We start from the raw sequence: 19,077 nt of genomic DNA, 5'->3' as shown, positions 1-19,077 counted from the left end.
GAAATGAAAAGACAATATATCGAATTCATTCAAAACATGCTGGACAATGACCATGCAGAAGTCGCTCCACCTTTGGACTCAAACAAAGAACACTGGTACTTGCCATCCTTCGGTGTGTACCACCCACAAAAACCTAATCAGCTGAGAGTAGTCTTTGACTCAAGTGCAGAATTTGAAGGACAGTCCCTTAACAAAGTCTTATTAAGTGGACCCGACCTAAATAACACACTACTAGGTGTCCTTATGCGTTTTAGGAAAGAGCCTGTAGCATTTTCAGCTGATGTGCAACAAATGTTTTATTGTTTTGAAGTGAGAGAGGATCATAGGGATTATCTGAGATTCCTTTGGTATGAAGATAATGATCCCGACAAAGGTATCTGTGACTATAGAATGAGGGTTCATGTTTTTGGGAATAGCCCTTCCCCAGCTGTGGCTATTTATTGTATGAGGCGTGCTGCAGTCGAGGGAGAAGAAGAGCACGGACATGATGCAAAGCAGTTTGTAATGAGACATTTTTATGTTGATGATGGTCTCGCATCCACAGCAACAGTGGAAGAAGCTGTTGAGATGCTCACAAGCGCACAAAAGATGCTGGCACAGTCAAACTTAAGGCTACTGTTAAGGTTCAAAAATATTGAGGGGGAATTCAAAAATAACCACAGATCCAGCCGGGTGCAAATTAGACGGCATTTTAATGAATACACATATGCGGAGCCAATACTGTTCAGATTCAGTATTGAACTAACTACAATCGTCAGAACAAAGACTTTATAGGGTTGGCAGTCTTCCTGTTACCAGGCAGACTCAAACAAAGCATACGTCACTCCAAAACCACAATGACTTTTAACATAGTTTAAAACAGAACATCATCTTCGCGTCGAAGCCAGGTGCTTCCTCTCAGCCCGCCTTCGCTGTCGCTTATCTTCTGGGACATCTGGTGTACTTCCTGGAACAGACTAACACGTACGCACCCAAACTTTGCAGTTATAAACTCTTACCTACATGAGTCTATCTAATATGTGTGTGCGTGCACGTGCGTGCTGTGTACTGCGTACGTGTCATGGCCTCTCTCACTATATGTGTCTGTATGTGTGTCTCGCCCTTAAATGCTCTCTCATCTCACCCGTTGCACTTCTGACCCTTCACCAGAACAGAGGCTCATCCTTACATATAATAACCTAACTGGAACTATATATGTAATCCACTGAATAAATGTTTTAATCAAAAGCCTCTACTAAAAGCTTAATACAGTTTCATATCCTACTCACAGTACTTGCATTCAGAGTCTGCTTTCAGTTTCACCTCTGCAAAAGCATGCCTTGCAGACGTGTTTCCTGTCAGCCTGCAACTCCGTCTCTCACCCACTGAAGACTATGTGTAAGAATATAAAAACATTCAAAAGCCTTTAAAATTATAGATTCAACTCAACCATTTAAAGTGGTTCTCACTGGACTTGTAATAAAGACTAATATAATACCAATATATTTGAACATCTAAATGCATCTAAATGCAACATCACTATTAACATGAAATGGTAATGATGATTATAAAAATAGCAGCAAATAATAGCAGTAAAATATTCTACCACTCCAGACACTACATAAAATAGCCTCTAATGACCACAAAGTAGTGGAAGCGTTTCCTGCTGCTGAGAGAGCCAAGGATCTAAAAGACTTGGATTTAGAGTTGGACGACATACCCCTGCAAAGGAGCTTGGGGGGTACTGTGGAATCTTAAAAATGACCGTTTTACCTTTCACGTCACCACTGAACAAAAGCCGTTCACCAGAAGAGGTGTCTTGGCCACTGTTAACAGTCTGTATGACCCGCTGGGTTTCGTGTCACCCATCACAATGCAGGGAAAAGCTCTTCTCCGTGAATTGACCTCAGAGCAAAAGGACTGGGATGAATCACTTCCTGCAGAAAGAGAAGATGAATGGAGCAAATGGAGAAGCTCATTGAAGGATCTTGAGCGGCTACAGATACCGAGGTGCTACCTCCCATTCTCCCAAGCCATTGCTGTGAAAAAAGAACTGTGCATATTTTCAGATGCCTCCACCATGGCCATAGGAGCAGTGGCATATCTGAGAGCTCTTGATGGTGAAGGTCAGTGGCACACAGGTTTCATCATGGGCAAGTCCAAAGTAGCCCCAAGACCCGCTCACACTGTTCCTAGATTGGAGTTATGTGCAGCAGTGTCAGCTGTAGAGATGTACGAACTCATTAGAGATGAGATTGACATTGAAGTAGACACTGTCAGATTTTTCACAGACAGTAAAATCATTCTTGGTTACATACACAACAACACAAAGAGGTTCTACACTTACGTGGCTAACCGAGTGATTAGAATCAGAAAGACTACACATCCAGCACAGTGGTTTTACATAGCCACTAGTGACAATCCAGCAGACAGCCACTAAACCGATTGCAGCTTCTGCATTGGCTTCCACGAACTGGTTTAGTGGTCCTTCCTTTTTGACATGACACGACATAGAGAAGTCTCACTGTGATAGTTTCACACTGATCGATCCTGACACAGATGCAGAGATCAGACCTGATATAACAAGTTTTGTTACCGAAGCCTCAGTAACACAGCTAGAGCCATGCCGTTTTGAAAGATTCTCTCACTGGATGAGATTGTGTCGCACTATTGCATCACTAAAGCGTGTGGCAGCATCATTCAAGAAAACAAACGCAGAAGGTAAAGGCTGGAAGTGTTTCAGTGAAACTAACACTGCAGATGAAGTGTCTAAAGCAGCAAAGTTCATCATTCACACAGTACAAAGTGAAACGTTCAAGGAAGAGTACAGATGCATAAAAGAAAATCAGCCACTTCCAAAACAAAGTAGTCTTCAAAGGTTAAATCCAGTTATTGATGAAGATGGGCTCCTCAGACTAGGGGGTCGATTGGCACCTGCTAATCTAACAAAAGATGAGAAACATCCACTCATTATCCCAAATGCTCATCATATAGCCATCCTTCTTATTAGATACTATCATGAGAAGGTAGCACATCAGGGGCGTCACCTAACAGAAGGAGCGCTCAGAGGTGCTGGATTTTGGATTATTGGCAGTAAACGGCTCGTCTCTTCTGTTATTTACAAGTGTGTTCTCTGTCGAAAGCTTCGAGGACGACTTCAAACCCAGAATATGGCAGATTTACCCGTGGACAGGCTGACACCAATGCCACCGTTCACTAGTGTAGGACTGGATGTCTTTGGACCCTGGACGGTCACCACACGTCGCACCAGAGGAGGAAGTGCAGACAGTAAACGCTGGGCTGTGCTTTTCACCTGCATGTCCACGAGAGCTGTGCACATTGAGCTCATTGAATCAATGTCAACATCCAGCTTCATCAATGCGTTAAGGAGATTTTTCTGCATCCGTGGACCTGCTCAGATACTCAGATCTGATAGAGGTACAAATTTTGTTGGAGCATGCAGTGAGTTGCAAATTGATCACAAGGACACAGAACTAAACTCATACCTGCAAGAAAAAGGATGCACATGGCTGTTTAATCCTCCACACTCGTCACACATGGGTGGATCGTGGGAGAGACTTATTGGAGTTGCAAGGCGCATCCTAGATGGTATTCTGTTGAAAGCCGTACGTGTCCAACTAACGCATGAAGTGTTAAGTACATTCATGGCAGAAGTAATGGCAATAATGAATGCAAGACCACTTGTACCAGTCTCAACAGATCCAGACAAACCAAACCTTCTCACTCCAGCAATGCTCCTTACACAAAAGGTCAATGCGTTATCTGCACCAACAGAAAGTGTTGGACCGCCAGACCTCTACTCAAAGCAATGGAAGTACAGTGTTTGGCAGACTCTTTTTGGAAACAGTGGAAAAGTGAATATCTTTCAACACTACAGCAAAGGAGAAAATGGACTGATGATAAAACACACAAAAGTTGGTGATGTTGTGTTATTGAAAGATGCTCTCGCACACGGAAATGACTGGTCCATGGGAAAAGTTGTAAAAACGTTTGAGAGCAAGGACAATAAGGTGCGAAAAGCAGAAGTAAAGACTGTGAAAGATGGAAGTGGAAAAAGTGTTTTTGAGACCTATCGCTGATATGGTTTTGCTTTTATCAAGTGATAAATAAGTGTGTTTGTAATAGCTGTAAACTGTTCAAAATGTTTATTAGAAAAGTTTGTTGTAGTGGCACAATTGTATTGTACCAGGCGGGGAGTGTTCTGCCTTTTATAACTTAAACTGGATATTATAGTTGTAAACTGCCCTAGAGCTCCCTCTAGTGGCTGCTTTGTAATATGGGTTTGGTTACTTTGGGAAGGGAAAAAATGAGAACGTGACGAAGAAATAAAAGATGGCGGAAAGTGATGCCGTAATGTTATCGTTCTAAGCTGATACGGACCTTAAAATGTTGTTGCCTTGGACAAGATATGTCTGTAAGTATGAGTGTCGATAAAATAATTATTATATTTTGTTTTGTGTAAAAATGGTACGATAATTTGTACATTTGAAAGTTTTATCTTGTTAGCTTGCAGTAAGAGTGTAACAAGCTAGTTTATAATGTTAGTTAGCTAATACAATATTTTGTACTTTCAGTTTTACGATGGTCAAAGAGAAGGCAATGGTCAGAGGCCATTCTTCAATAAATCAGCACAAAAAGGAAAATAAGTCTGGTTATTGGAGCATCGTTATCTCGCTGTCTAGCTGGTGAAACTAAGAGACTCAGGGCGAGGACAGCATACTATATAAGTAATGTTTACATTTTTGCCTATTCAGTTTTTAAAGCTTTAGAGGCAGGATGGTAAAATCTCAATTTTTTTTGTAGATTGAACCATTTCAGCAGCAATGCTTTGCTTTGGTTGCTCTGTTTTTTTTTTTTTTCTCGGGGGGGGGGGGGTTAAAAAACCCCCCATTAATTTGTTAATCGAATTCTTTTTCTTCTTTTTTTTTTTTCTTCTTCGTCAATTATTAGTTTGCCCAATCTCTCATTGAGAGAGAGTGGGCATGTGGAGGAGTACAACACTGAAATCCCAAAGCTCAGGTCCCGACTTTGCCACTACTTATTTTCCTCAATAGGTAAATATAAAATTAGCCGCCTTCTTTTTCTCTAACATTGGAAAATGTAACTTGTACTTAAATTATATTTTGCAGATCGAACTAGGAAGTGCAGTCAGTGCTGGTGTGTGATTGCAGCCAAAGACCGGGTACGCTATGACATGTCCTTAGCCATATAGATTGTTTATATAATGGACTTTGTTCATTTGTTTTTTGTTTGTTTGTTTCTTTTTCTTTTTTTTTAATTCACAGGTGCAGTGCCAGAAATGTGGTGCATACAAGCACATGCGTTGTTCAAAGTCTGTTTGTGGCATCTGTATCTTCTGTGAGAGTAACGGTGTGTTCACACCGAACGCGATAGAGGCGGCCAGAGCGTCAGGTTTACATGTAAAGTCAATGGAAAGAGCGCGATGACACGCGATTGCGCGTCCAGCGAAAATTCGGAGGCAGATTTGCGTCGCGAAAACGCCAAAACGCCTGAAACGCGCGTCAGTGTAGCGCGTGGGGCGCGTTTGACTCGCGAAAAAAACCACGCGCGTGAATTTTTGTGTTGCATTTTGTGCATACGCGTGTTTCGCCTCTACCGCTCGAGTTGGAAAATCTGAACTCCAGCGTCAAATCGCGCCGCGACAACCAATCAGGAGCCTGGTGACGTGGCTGTGACCTAGGTCAAAGGGGCAGATCCAGCCAAAGCCCTTCATTCTTTAATGGAGGGAAGGCTAATCAACACCGTAGCAAACAACCCGGAGCTCTACGACACCAGCTGCTTTGTGTACCGAGACAGGAATATAAAGGACCGAGCTTGGAGGAAGAAATGTGAAGAGATCGGGCAACCTGGTAAGTTCATTCATTTCTCTTTTTACATTTTTCACTGACCCGGGGAAGCCGCACAAAAGCTAGCAAGCCACCGCTATTTTCCCACTGATGTACAAATACCGTTCTGCTTTTATGCATGTTGTCATATAGGAATATATTTTGTTTATTAATAAACAGCACACAGTGGTCCCGCTCATCCGTCACTGCCTCGCTTTTTCGCTGATTTCTCTTTTTTTTTTTTTTTTTTTTGCACAGTGTACAGCATTGCATTCTGCAGCTTGATTGACAAATCTCCTCCGTGCTGTGTCTCCTGCGCTTGTCAAATTTATCATGTTTTGTTTTGATAACCATCACATCCAATAGATAAAACAGCACAAAAACACCCATAACTATGACCCTCATTCGGAAATAGACACCTGCACCGTGAGGGGAAAAAGGCGCACGAAAGTGGCAGGCAGATGAAGACAAAACACGGCATAATAATACTTTTACGTTTTGCAATCTACAAAGGTTTGCACTTTGAGAAACAACTTGTGAGAACTGTGACTAATGTTCATGTGTGTGGGGGGGAAAAGTGTATAAAGTGCATGGCGAGGGGCTAGTTATTCTGACAACCCCTGCTGCAATAAATGAGGGACCACTGTATATACTTTCTCTATGATTATTGTATTCAACCTGTTAACATTTAATATTGTCTTGATAGAACCAACTGATTCTGCAGCAGAGCATCCCCTGTTGCTTCTCCTTGCTCCCCAGTCCCTGAGCTCCTGCTGCTGCACCCACAGGTATCCAATTGTACCATCAGATGTACAGCAGCACTGATAGCTTTTTACTCGGTGGGATTCCCTTGTGATCACCTTTACTAAATATCTACAACCAATCTGATTATATCCTGTTTTTTTTTTCAATGTTGAAATTAAAATCTAGTAGCAGCCTTCTCATTTCTTTGTGTTTTGTGCCGTTTTACAGGCCCAGAGAGGAGGACAGCTCCGAGGCAGATGAGGGATGGGTCCCAGGACGGTCCATCGGTGGTGGAGCTGGCCATCCTGGTGTCCCTGAAGAGGCCACGCCAGTCTCCAATGGCGCATTTCCTCCTCAGCCTTGTTCCTGCTCTGGAGAGCAGCTGGGTCCTTTTTATTCCTGTCTCTCTGTAAATACTTATATTTTATATATTTATGTTTAATGTTTTTCTGTTTGAGAATTTTAATATTATTTCAAATAAATTTTTATAATGACTAATGTCTCAGTTCTACTACACAGCAAATGTTGGCACACGACTTGACACATGTAGAATTTATTTCATATTATACTAATGACAGAATATACTAATACAGTGGGATGCAAAAGTTTGGGCAACCTTGTTAATAGCCATTATTTTCCTGTATAAATCGTTGGTTGTTACAATAAAAAATGTCAGTTAAATATATCATACAGGAGACACACACAGTGAGATTTGTGTTAAATGTGATAAATCAAGCAGGTGCATAAATTTGGGCACCACAAAAAAAGAAATGGAATAAATATTTAGGAGACACACACACATTGATATACACTATGTGATATATGGGGTGCCTTTGTCTGGACGTGCTTCCCATCCAGAGCTCCACAGCAGAGAGGGAAGTTCCAGCGCTCCTGGAATCCCTCTGTGATGGACCGCCAGTCTCCAGGTGAAGGCACAGCCATGAAGTCGTCCACTAGACAGTCCCAGATGGCCGTCGCTACCTGGGGGTGATCTGGCACACCGTGGACACACCGACTCTGAAACTGAACGCAATGGTCCTGAAGGAGTCCCCGGTGGCAAGGGACCTGGACAAAATTGTTCAAAATTAGTATTATGTGTACTGCAGTTACAAAATACATTATTCAAATTCCAAAATACTTTTGTGATGTCAGATTTAAATTACAAAACATAAATCTTACATAAAACATTTTGTAATTATAAGGATAATTACATAACATATATTAGATATAATATAAAACAGTCAGTTGTGTTTTGTTTTAACTTTAACATATCATAATTTGATTGGTAGCAACTTTTACCACTACAGTGTGCCAATCACTCATAATTCCTAGACATGTCAATCAGGTAGGAATAAAGTAAGACATTAATAGAAATAAAGAGTTGTATGTTGACATGTAGCCCTTTCCTTGCTTAAATCATTGTTAATATTTTTGAAAAATTAACCTGTGATAAGACGGCTTATCAAGATAGAATATGCTAGATAGAACCATATAACTAAAGATGAACCAAACTGTTCACAATTTTATCTAGCTCTCAGTTTTAAGAAAGGCTGCTGACCCCTGTTATAGAGTCTGACAGCTGCGGGGATTATATACTAATATTCAACTATACCAGAATTAAACCAGGTCTAAATAAAAAAAAAAAGGAGTGAGTATCACTACAAAGATTAACCCACAGTGGTCCTCATACCACAGTTTGATATCAGTAAACACCGACGGCATTCACTGTTAGCATACCACAGCCATGTTAGCAGTGTATAAACGATAGTTTAGCATATATTAGCACAGGTATCAATAAAGGACTACCGTATTAAACACTTTTACTAACCTCAGGCAGATGGACAGGCGCTCTGCAGGTGGGATTGAGCGCCTGTAGTTGGTGTCTAGGCGGGCGATTCTGGGACCTACACGGGACAGCAGGTCCTCAAACTGGGCGAGTGAAAGACGGTGATATCGCTGAAATCGGCCGTCATCCAGGCGCTGCTCCTCGAGCAAGTGGTGGAACTCACCAAACTGCTCACGCCTCTGGAGGACCTGATGGACCCAGGTACGGCGAGGACGTCTTTTACGCCGCTGCTCTGCTCTCCACAGTAAATAGAGAAGGGAGACTCTTCAAACGCTAGCTCGACAGCTGCCATTTAGCAAAGATACTGTCTGGCACAACTTCCTCCCACATCCTTCCCACATTTCCGGTTCACGCGCGTCAAAATATGCATTTTTGACGCGCGATGGATTTTTCTTGGACACGCGTTGAGGTGCGAATGTGCACGCGTCAAATTAGGGGCGTTTGGGGCATTTTCGCTCACGTCTATCGCGTTCGGTGTGAACACACTGTTAGTCACAATATAACTAAACAATGTCCAAAAATGTTTAAAGTGAAAGAATTTTTGTAATTTTGCCTTTGCACACCAGGACTGTGTAATTAAAGTGGACGTTTCAAGATCCAGTTTTTAAACAAAACTATTTTAGAAATAAGTGTGTCGTATTGTGGGGATTTCCCTTCACAATTAAATTGATATAGTGCTGTTTAACTGACAGACCTGGGCATCAGTTCCCTCATCTGCAAATGGTTACTGGACTTCTTGACCAACCGCCCCCAGCATGTCCGGCTGGATAACCGCTGCTCATCAACAATCACAATGAACACCGGTGTACCACAAGGCTGTGTGATGAGCCCTTTCCTCTACTCCCTCTTCACCCATGACTGCAGACCTGCTGATGGTTCCAACACCATCATTAAGTTTGCAGATGACACCACGGTGATTGGCCTCATCAGCGACAACGATGAGGCCGCCTACAGGGAGGAGGTGGATCGTCTGGCTGAGTGGTGCAACAGAAACAACCTGCTGCTTAACACTGAGAAGACCAAGGAGCTCATCGTGGACTACAGGAGGAATGCTGACCCACATCCACCCATCTACATTAAAGGGACGGCTGTGGAGCGTGTGAGCAGCTTCAAGTTCCTGGGTGTCCACATCTCCGAGGATCTCATCTGGACAACCAACTGCTCCAAGCTGGTCAAGAAGGCTCACCAGCGCCTCTTCTTCTTGAGGACTCTGAGGAAGAAACACCTGTCCTCAGACATCCTGGTGAACTTCTACCGCTGCACCATCGAGAGCATCCTGACCAACTGTATAACAGTCTGGTACGGGAACTGCTCCGCCTCGGACCGGAAGGCGTTGCAAAGGGTCGTGAAAACTGCCCAGCGCATCGCCGGAGCACCACTTCCTGCCATAAAGGACATCTACAGGAAGCGGTGTCTGAAAAGGGCTGGGAAAATCATCAGAGATCCCAGTCACCCATCACATGGACTCTTCATCCTCCTGCCCTCTGGGAGGCGCTACAGGAGCCTCCGGACTAAGACCACCAGGTACCGGAACAGCTTCTTCCCCACAGCTGTCAGACTCCTGAACTCTGCCTCCTGACATCTGACCCACATTAAACTCATGGACTGAACATACACACACCCACAACCACCTACACACACACACAATGGACAACCGTACCCTCAAACACACAATAATAACATGGACTGAACCACCACTCACAACCACTAGCACTTTATATAGCCTCTGTAGAAATTATCCACATATCTCACTTATCTTAACTGCACTACTGTATAGTTCTGTGTAAATAATCATTCTGTACATACAATAATTTTTAATCCTACAACTGTTTATAACTTGCATAGTTCACATTTCTGTATAACTGTATATCTGATATTTCTGTATAGTTTTTATTTCATATTTATATCCTGTTCATAGCCTGTACATAGCTTGTACTCACTACAGCCTGTACATACTTATAGTTATAGAATATTCATAACATACTTCATACCGTGTACATTATAACATACCATAATAGACCCATTTCTGTAATATACTTACATATCTATATTATTGCTAATATATATTGTAATATATCTATATCATGGCTAAAGCACTTCTGGATGGATGCAAACTGCATTTCGTTGCCCTGTACCTGCGACATGTGCAATGACAATAAAGTTGAATTCTATTCTATTCTATATCATTCTTCTTTATGTAACAGCACAGTGCAGCACAGCAGAGGGAAAGGAGTTGTGCAGCATAGTAGGTGGCTATACAGGAGGAGCAATAGAAGTAGCCAGCGAAGAATGTCATCAGGGAAAGCATCAGGCAGCGAATGAGAAAGGAAAAGTTCCTAAGGGAGAGGACATCTGCAGCAAACCGACAAGTAACAGTGAGATAGGAGGACTGACAGTCAGAGATGAAGGTACACAGACTGAAGACAAAGAAAAAGAAACAGAAGTATACAGCACAAGTCTGAGTACAGATAATGCTGCTGCTGATGATGTTGACAGGATCGATGCAGATACAGAATTTCAAACTGATTCAGAAGGAACTAGTACAGTTTACAGAGTGCATGGTCGCTTATCTGTACTAAGCTCAAAAAAGAAAACCTACACAATAACAGAAGACGAGATGAAGCGCAGAATCCAAGCAGAGAACATGTCAGTTCATGTTTTCAGAGGTTTGATTGGGGTAGGTATACATTTCATGATTTTGATGTCACCTGAAATAAATCCGGGTTACTCGTATCAATGAAGTGACAATGTGGCTGGAAATTGTGCATTTGCTGCAACATATACACAATTACACCATGTAAACAAAAGCATTTAACTTTGTTTGTGTGTGTGTGTGTCTCTCTCTGCTCTTTTGGTGTTTGCACTTTTTCTTTTTTAGGGCCGTAAAGCCAAACTGCCCGCAATGATTCTTGACAGGCCTAAGAAGGCCAAAACTAAAGTAACGGTGTTTAGTGTTCTGAGTGAAGAGGAGGCTGGGGAGCTAGCCCTCGGGTTTGCCGGAAGATTGGCCTGCGATGTCACAAGAGGCATGGTCTGTAAAGGCATTGACCATTCAAGTGCTGATTTGACAAAGTAAGTTAGTAGAATAATATGAAAGTTGTATCTTTTTTGGTATTATTTGTCATTTCCCCGTATTTGGGTTATTGGTGTAATATTGTTAATCTTACTTTCTAATAACAGACAGACTCTTTGCAAAATCCAACACAACCTAAAACAGGAACTGACTGATTCCTCAACTTTTAGTTTGCTGACACACACCTTTGGCCCTGCTGCACTGGATCCTGTCATTTCTTTCCTGTGTGAAAAACTGGATCTTGTCTCTTAAATAATGAAACCTTTTGTGACTTTTGTTTGTTCTGTAAATCAGAATCTTGAAAATTGTTCACTGTTGTTTTAAGTTTATATTAAGTTAACTATTTGGCAAAAATGTTTGGTTCCTAATCCAAACAGCATAATGACTGTTCTAACACATATCTTAAAAATGCTACAAAGAAAGAAAATTATCACATATGTTTCAATATGAATGTAATTGTGTCACACTCGGTTTGTAGTAGCTTTCCTGTTTTATTTTGTGAGTTTTGGTATGTTTACACTGTTTGTCATTTTTATTTCCCTTGTGTTCGCCTTCCCTTATTAGTTTTACTGTATTTAATTAGTCTGATTTAATAACTTATAATTATTTACTTTCCAGTGTGTATATATGCTCCTCGTTTGGATTATTGTTTGTTTGAGTTCTGCCTGTCTTTTCTATTAAAGATTTGGACTTTTGGACCTCGTAGGTTTTTATTCTGTGGAATTGGTAATTGACTGGGTTTAATTTAGTGGCCTGGAAAACAGGCCCCAGGGATCTGGTCATTTTAACCCCCTAAGACCCGAAATCTTCCATGGCATGCATTTTTAATTTCTCTTTGATATTTGGGCCGATTGGGACCCGATGAATGTAAAAACAAAGAATTACCAGATTTTATTTTATTTTTTTTTACCTAATTTTTGTTTCTGAGAAAAATGAGAGCCAAATATCAGGACATTCATTTGAAATTTCGATAGAACAGTTGCAGTATAATGTCCTCGTAACTGTATATCAGGCACTTGTTGATCAAGATTTAGTATTTTGGTCTAAATAACCCAAAATGTGATGTCCAGATATGTGGACGCCAGGTCCTAGGAGGTTAAAGGCTGGAGTAAAGTGTTAGAGCTATTTATACCTATGTAAACTTTTATACACTGGTTTTTACCTGTCTTGTTTCAGAAAGGTTTAAAAGGGTAATGTCCACAGTTTATAATTTTTGAATTCAACATATTTTATTAAAGTAATTGAGCTTGAACACAGAAAAAACTGAATCAAATAATCATAAAATCAAATCGCTTGCACTATACTGAAGTCTAACCTACTCTGAGCTAATGCCGGTTTCCAACACTAATGATTGGGTGAAGGAGAGAGATGAGGGTGTGCACGGCCACTGGTGCTCTTATCCCCGTTCTGTGTGATACAATCCAACAGGAAAAGCAGTCAAACCCTTGGACATTAGCCAAGTTAACGTTCACAAATATATACACACAGAGGAACTCTGAGCCCCAATGTCAGCATTAGCACAAACATGCCACTTCATACCAAATCTCAGTGTGAGGTCAGGTATTAGTCTCATTCCATTACTCTGGCTATATTTTCTTACTCATCATTACTATTAAACTTATACTTAGTCATACTCTAAATTACAATTAAGGATGATTAACTATTAACAAAATCACACCCCGATAACTCTGTTATTACACTTTGTATTTAATCATAAAAAGGCTGGATGTTGAAACCTTTTACTTCTATTTTGTATGAGCCAGGGGTCCTCAACAGCTGATACTCTATGTCCAAAAAGTGACAGGTACCGTTTTATGGAGCAAAAAACTTAAGAGCGCATATTTTATAAATAATACCAACTATTACAAATGCAGACTTTTACTAGTAATAAGTAATCCTTTATTTATAATACATAGCAATATAAAAATAGTATTACAATGGGCACAGATGAATTTGTATCAAAAACAGCAACCAAGCCAAAGTAATGAATAACACACATAAATAACAACTGCTTGAGAGAGACCAAACAATTTCTTTTCATCTGTTCCTTGGCAGAAAGTTAAGACAGCTATTCAGCTTTAGGTTTCAATAAACAGAAGTAATGGATGCAGTCCCTTTGAAATGTCTACACAAAAGTCTACTTGTGCATATACTTAGCTTTAACTCTTCTCTTTTTTGTTTTGTATTCCAAAAGGTTTTCATTTTCTCCAGAGGATGTCTCCCTTTCAGTGGTTATCGATTGTTCACATTCATTTTCACAGACTGTTGGAATGTCGATGCTGGCCGAACGTTTCTTGCTAGAATGCAATGGCCTAATTTTGCGTGCATTATCTGTCGTCTTTATTTCGTACTGACATATACCTTTGCCTACTTCTTGTTTTATTTTTAAGACATTTGTATGCAGTTCATCTATCATTGCAGTAATGCCCTCTGGAATGAATGCCCACTGTTTAACTGTGTCTAAAACAGCATTTAGTTTTCCAACCGCATCTTCTGTGTATTTTTTGTCTGTGCTTTCAACTACAGGAGTGTCATTCAAAGTTGATAAAGGACTTTTCTGAGAGTTTTTCATTTGTTTAAAATGGCTACAAGCCACCTTCAGGCAAGCACATGTGTTATAGTGAGAGAACGTACAACAAGTGCACTGAAGTGTTTCAGCCGATGCAAAAAAACAGATTTCCAAACAAACTTGGCATTTTTATCACTTTCAAGTCCTCACAGTGTACAAAGTAATGCCTTTCTTTCACTGCAATTCTTGCCAAGATAGAAATGTCTGTTTCCATGTTTGGATAGATGTCATTGTCAACCTCTGCTAATTTTGCAAGTAACACTAGATGCTTGCAAAGAAGTCCTCGTAAGCCATATGTACAATTGCAGTAGGACTCAACAGGGCAGACATCATACACTATGTCTTCTCTTGACTCAGATGGGACTTGATATGCATTAACTCCATGGATGTTCTTGACTGTAATTTTAAGAGCCCAACCACTTTTCATCAGTCTTGAAGCAGAGTCTGAAACTTGAGACAAGGTGTCAGCAAACCTGTTTTTCATGCGGCCCACATCTTGCAGGGTTTTTATGACTGAGAAGTAGTCGTCGGCCTTCCCTAGGAGCACTTCAATTAGATCATCCAGACGCCTATTCCTGTAGCCAGATAAAAACTGGTATTTCAGGCGGTGGAAAAATCTGAAAAAAAGTTATTTGAAATGATTAGTAACTGTAATTGAAGGAATTTAAAGTTTAAATCAAGAGTGTATTATTTAAAAAAAAATTGGAATACCTATTGCACACGTCTTTTATAAAGGGATGCTCTGTGCCGGTTTAGCTGGTTTAGGCAAATCCACCTACTCTGTTTTTTCTTGTGATAACATAAAAAACACTGCTAGAATTTAAAGGATTCGCCTAAAAGCTGTTCTGGCAATGACATGAAGAACCTACCTACTTAGTTTAGCCTCTTGGATTAATGCATAACATCTTTTTTTCAGCAATAAAATTGAATGAGGTCAAAATAATAAAGCATACCTTTCAATCACATTGTTTGTTTCAGAACGAGCGTGACTGAAGCGACGGCCGTAGTCGCACCACATGTGGCCAATGCCTTCCCAGTGCTTCTGAAAATACTGGCACACCAAAGGGTATTGCTTAAATGTCTGGCAAAACTCTGCTGATATGGCTTTAAAGTCTTCCTCCTAAGAGAATTGGATGCAACAGAATATATTTCAATCCATTTAACAGACCTATTGAAATCTTTAATTTTATGTATTGAAGCCCTTTTCCTTTTATTGAATAACATTAAGAATTTTAAGTTATTAATAATATTTCGTGTTTTTGTATTAAGAAGCAATTATTTCTTCCCTTACAATGGCTAAGAAGGAATACTAAACCTATAAGCATATTTGGTTTCAGCATCTGTCTGTGAAAGAATCCCACTCACAAGTTCTACTGCACTGTGGGCGACACAATGATGGTCTGCACAGCTTAAGTACTTGTTTTGATAAGCAAGATAAGAAGCCAGTTTTAGAAATCATTTCAAAAATCTATTTTGTATCTCTCTGTAACTTTTTTTAGCAACTGAAAGTTATTATGCTCTTAGTGTAATCAAGAAATCAAAATGTGAAATAGACAAATTACACTTACAGATGTGCAAGCTTTCAGCTTACCAAAGAAAGAAATCAAAGGAGTTTGCAAAGAAAAGCGTCTGGACTTCTTTAAGTTGCTTGAAGACGTTTCACCTCACATCCGAGAAGCTTCTTCAGTTCTAAGGTCAAATGGCCGAGAGTCCCCGATTTAAACCCAGTGGGAGTATCCCCCCAAGGAGGGACAAAGGACCCCCTGGTGATCCTCTAATCACATGCGCCCAGGTGTGAAAGCGGGTGTGGGACCTAACCAGTCTTACTTGTTATCATCTATCGTCCACCTGGGCCTTACACAGAGTTTCTCTCTGATTTCTCAGACTTTTTATCTGATTTAGTGCTCAGCTCAGATAAAATAATTATTGTGGGTGATTTTAACATCCATGTAGATGCTAAAAATGACAGCCTCAACATCGCATTTAATCTGTTGTTAGACTCAATTGGCTTCTCTCAAAATGTAAAAGAACCCACCCACCACTTTAATCACACTCTAGATCTTGTTTTAACATATGGCATAGAAACTGAACATTTAACTGTGTTTCCTGAAAACCCTCTGCTGTCTGATCATTTCCTGATAACATTTACATTTACAATAATTGATTACACAGCAGTGGAGAGTAGACTTTATCAAAGTAGATGTCTTTCTGAAAGTGCTGTAACTAAGTTTAAGAATATAATCCACCCACTGTTATCATCTTCAATGCCCTGTACCAACATAGAGCAGAGCAGCTATCTGAACGCTACTCCAACAGAGGTCGATTATCTTGTTAATAATTTTACCTCCTCACTACGTACGACTCTGGATACTGTAGCTCCTGTGAAAACTAAGGCCTCAAATCCAAAGTCCCTGACTCCGTGGTATAATTCTCAAACACGTAGCCTAAAGCAGATAACTCGTAAGCTGGAGAGGAAATGGCGTGTCACAAATTTAGAGGATCATCATTTAGCCTGGAGAAATAGTTTGCTGCTTTATAAGAAAGCCCTCCGCAAAGCCAGAACATCTTACTATTCGTCACTGATTGAAGAAAATAAGAACAACCCCAGGTTTCTCTTCAGCACTGTAGCCAGGCTGACAAAAAGTCAGAGCTCTACTGAGCCAACCATCCCTTTAACGTTAACTAGTAATGACTTCATGAACTTCTTCACAAATAAAATTTTTATCATTAGAGAAAAAATTACCAATAATCATCCCACAGATGTAATATTATCTACAGCTACTCTTAGTGCCATCAATGTTAAGTTAGACTCTTTTTCTCCAATTGATCTTTCTGAGTTAACTTCAATAATTACTTCCTCCAAACCATCAACGTGTCTTTTAGACCCCATTCCTACAAAACTGCTCAAAGAAGTCCTGCCATTAATTAATTCTTCGATCTTAAATATGATCAACCTATCTCTAATAATCGGCTATGTACCACAGGCCTTCAAGGTGGCTGTAGTTAAACCTTTACTTAAAAAGCCATCTCTAGACCCAGCTGTCTTAGCTAATTATAGGCCAATCTCCAACCTTCCTTTCATATCAAAAATCCTTGAAAGAGTAGTTGTCAAACAGCTAACTGATCATCTGCAGAGGAATGGCTTATTTGAAGCGTTTCAGTCAGGTTTCAGAGCTCAGCACAGCACAGAAACAGCTTTAGTGAAGGTTACAAATGATCTTCTTATGGCTTCTGACAGTGGACTCATCTCTGTGCTTGTCCTGCTAGACCTCAGTGCTGCATTCGATACTGTTGACCATAATATCCTATTAGAGCGATTAGAACATGCTGTAGGTATTACAGGTACTGCACTGCAGTGGTTTGTATCATATCTATCTAATAGACTCCAATTTGTACATGTAAATGGAGAGTCCTCTTCAGACACTAAGGTCAATTATGGTGTTCCACAGGGTTCAGTGCTAGGACCAATTCTATTTACATTATACATGCTTCCCCTAGGCAACATCATTAGAAGACATAGCATAAATTTTCACTGCTATGCAGATGACACGCAGCTCTATCTATCCATGAAGCCAGGTAACACACACCAATTAGTTAAACTGCAGGAATGTCTTAAAGACATAAAGACCTGGATGGCCGCTAACTTTCTGCTTCTTAATTCAGATAAAACTGAGGTTATTGTACTCGGCCCTGAAAATCTTAGAAATATGGTATCTAAGCAGATTCTTACTCTGGATGGCATTACCTTGGCCTCCAGTAACACTGTGAGAAACCTTGGAGTCATTTTTGACCAGGACATGTCCTTCAACGCACATATTAAACAAATATGTAAGACTGCTTTCTTCCATTTGCATTCCATTTCTTCCATTTTCTCTAAAATTAGAAATATCCTGTCTCAGAGTGATGCTGAAAAACTAGTTCATGCATTTATTACTTCCAGGCTGGACTACTGTAATTCACTATTATCAGGAAGTCCTAAAAACTCGCTGAAAAGCCTTCAGCTAATCCAAAATGCTGCAGCAAGAGTACTGACAGGGACTAGAAAGAGAGAGCATATTTCTCCTGTTTTGGCTTCCCTTCATTGGCTTCCTGTTAAATCCAGAATTGAATTCAAAATCCTGCTCCTCACATACAAGGTCTTAAATAATCAGGCCCCATCTTATCTTAATGACCTTGTAGTACCATATCACCCTATTAGAGCACTTTGCTCTTGCACTGCAGGCCTACTTGTTGTTCCTAGAGTATTTAAAAGTAGAATGGGAGGCAGAGCCTTCAGTTTTCAGGCCCCTCTTCTGTGGAACCAACTTCCAGTTTGGATTCGGGAGACAGACACTATCTCTACTTTCAAGATTAGGCTTAAAACTTTCCTTTTTGCTAAAGCATATAGTTAGGGCTGGACCAGGTGACCCTGAATCCTCCCTTAGTTATGCTGCAATAGACGTAGGCTGCCGGGGATTCCCATGATGCATTGAGTTTTTCCCTTCCAGTCACCTTTCTCACTCACTATGTGCTAATAGACCTCTCTGCATCGAATCATATCTGTTATTAATCTCTGTCTCTCTTCCACAGCATGTCTTTCATCCTGTTTTCCTTCTTTCACCCCAACCGGTCGCAGCAGATGGCCGCCCCTCCCTGAGCCTGGTTCTGCCGGAGGTTTCTTCCTGTTAAAAGGGAGTTTTTCCTTCCCACTGTCGCCAAAGTGCTTGCTCATCGGGGGTCATATGATTGTTGGGTTTTTCTCTGTATTTATTATTGTGCTATCTACTGTACAATATAAAGCGCCTTGAGGCGACTTTTGTTGTGATTTGGCGCTATATAAATAAAATTGAATTGAATTGAATTAATCAGCCAGGGTTTCGGGTGAGCCCATTGTGAAACCTGGCCCCACCTTGTCATGTGAATTCCTGAGGTCAGATGGCCCAGGATGTGAGTGGGCGTTAAGGCATCTGGGGAGGGAACTCAAAACTGGATTATAGATGGCAGACAGTTGGTGTCGTAA

At 40.6% G+C, this 19,077-nt stretch overlaps 1 protein-coding gene across 1 annotated transcript; it reads left to right on the top strand.

Annotated features, from left to right (window-relative positions):
• The first annotated feature begins 4,695 nt into the window (after positions 1-4,695).
• On the top strand, positions 4,696-12,052 carry LOC109203871 (uncharacterized). Its single transcript, XM_019363773.2, has 7 exons — positions 4,696-4,727; positions 4,951-5,054; positions 5,130-5,182; positions 5,286-5,364; positions 10,641-11,113; positions 11,315-11,508; positions 11,617-12,052. The coding sequence occupies exons 4-7, from the start codon at positions 5,319-5,321 to the stop codon at positions 11,759-11,761; spliced, it is 858 nt and encodes a 285-aa protein (XP_019219318.2). The 5' UTR covers positions 4,696-4,727; positions 4,951-5,054; positions 5,130-5,182; positions 5,286-5,318; the 3' UTR covers positions 11,762-12,052.
• The last annotated feature ends 7,025 nt before the right edge of the window (positions 12,053-19,077 follow it).

Source organism: Oreochromis niloticus, linkage group LG10 (genome assembly GCF_001858045.2).
Source record: "Oreochromis niloticus isolate F11D_XX linkage group LG10, O_niloticus_UMD_NMBU, whole genome shotgun sequence".
NCBI classification, from domain to species: Eukaryota; Metazoa; Chordata; class Actinopteri; order Cichliformes; family Cichlidae; genus Oreochromis; species Oreochromis niloticus.
This window is presented reverse-complemented; position numbering and strand designations above follow the sequence as displayed.

Excerpts from the sequence above, each read along its gene's own strand:
- LOC109203871 (XM_019363773.2), top strand. The coding sequence starts at position 5,319 with ATGCGTTGTTCAAAGTCTGTTTGTGGCATCTGTATCTTCTGTGAGA. Across the intron at positions 5,365-10,640 it reads CATCTGTATCTTCTGTGAGA|CACAGTGCAGCACAGCAGAG; the intron begins GTAACGGTGTGT and ends TTTATGTAACAG. Across the intron at positions 11,114-11,314 it reads TTTTCAGAGGTTTGATTGGG|GGCCGTAAAGCCAAACTGCC; the intron begins GTAGGTATACAT and ends TTTCTTTTTTAG.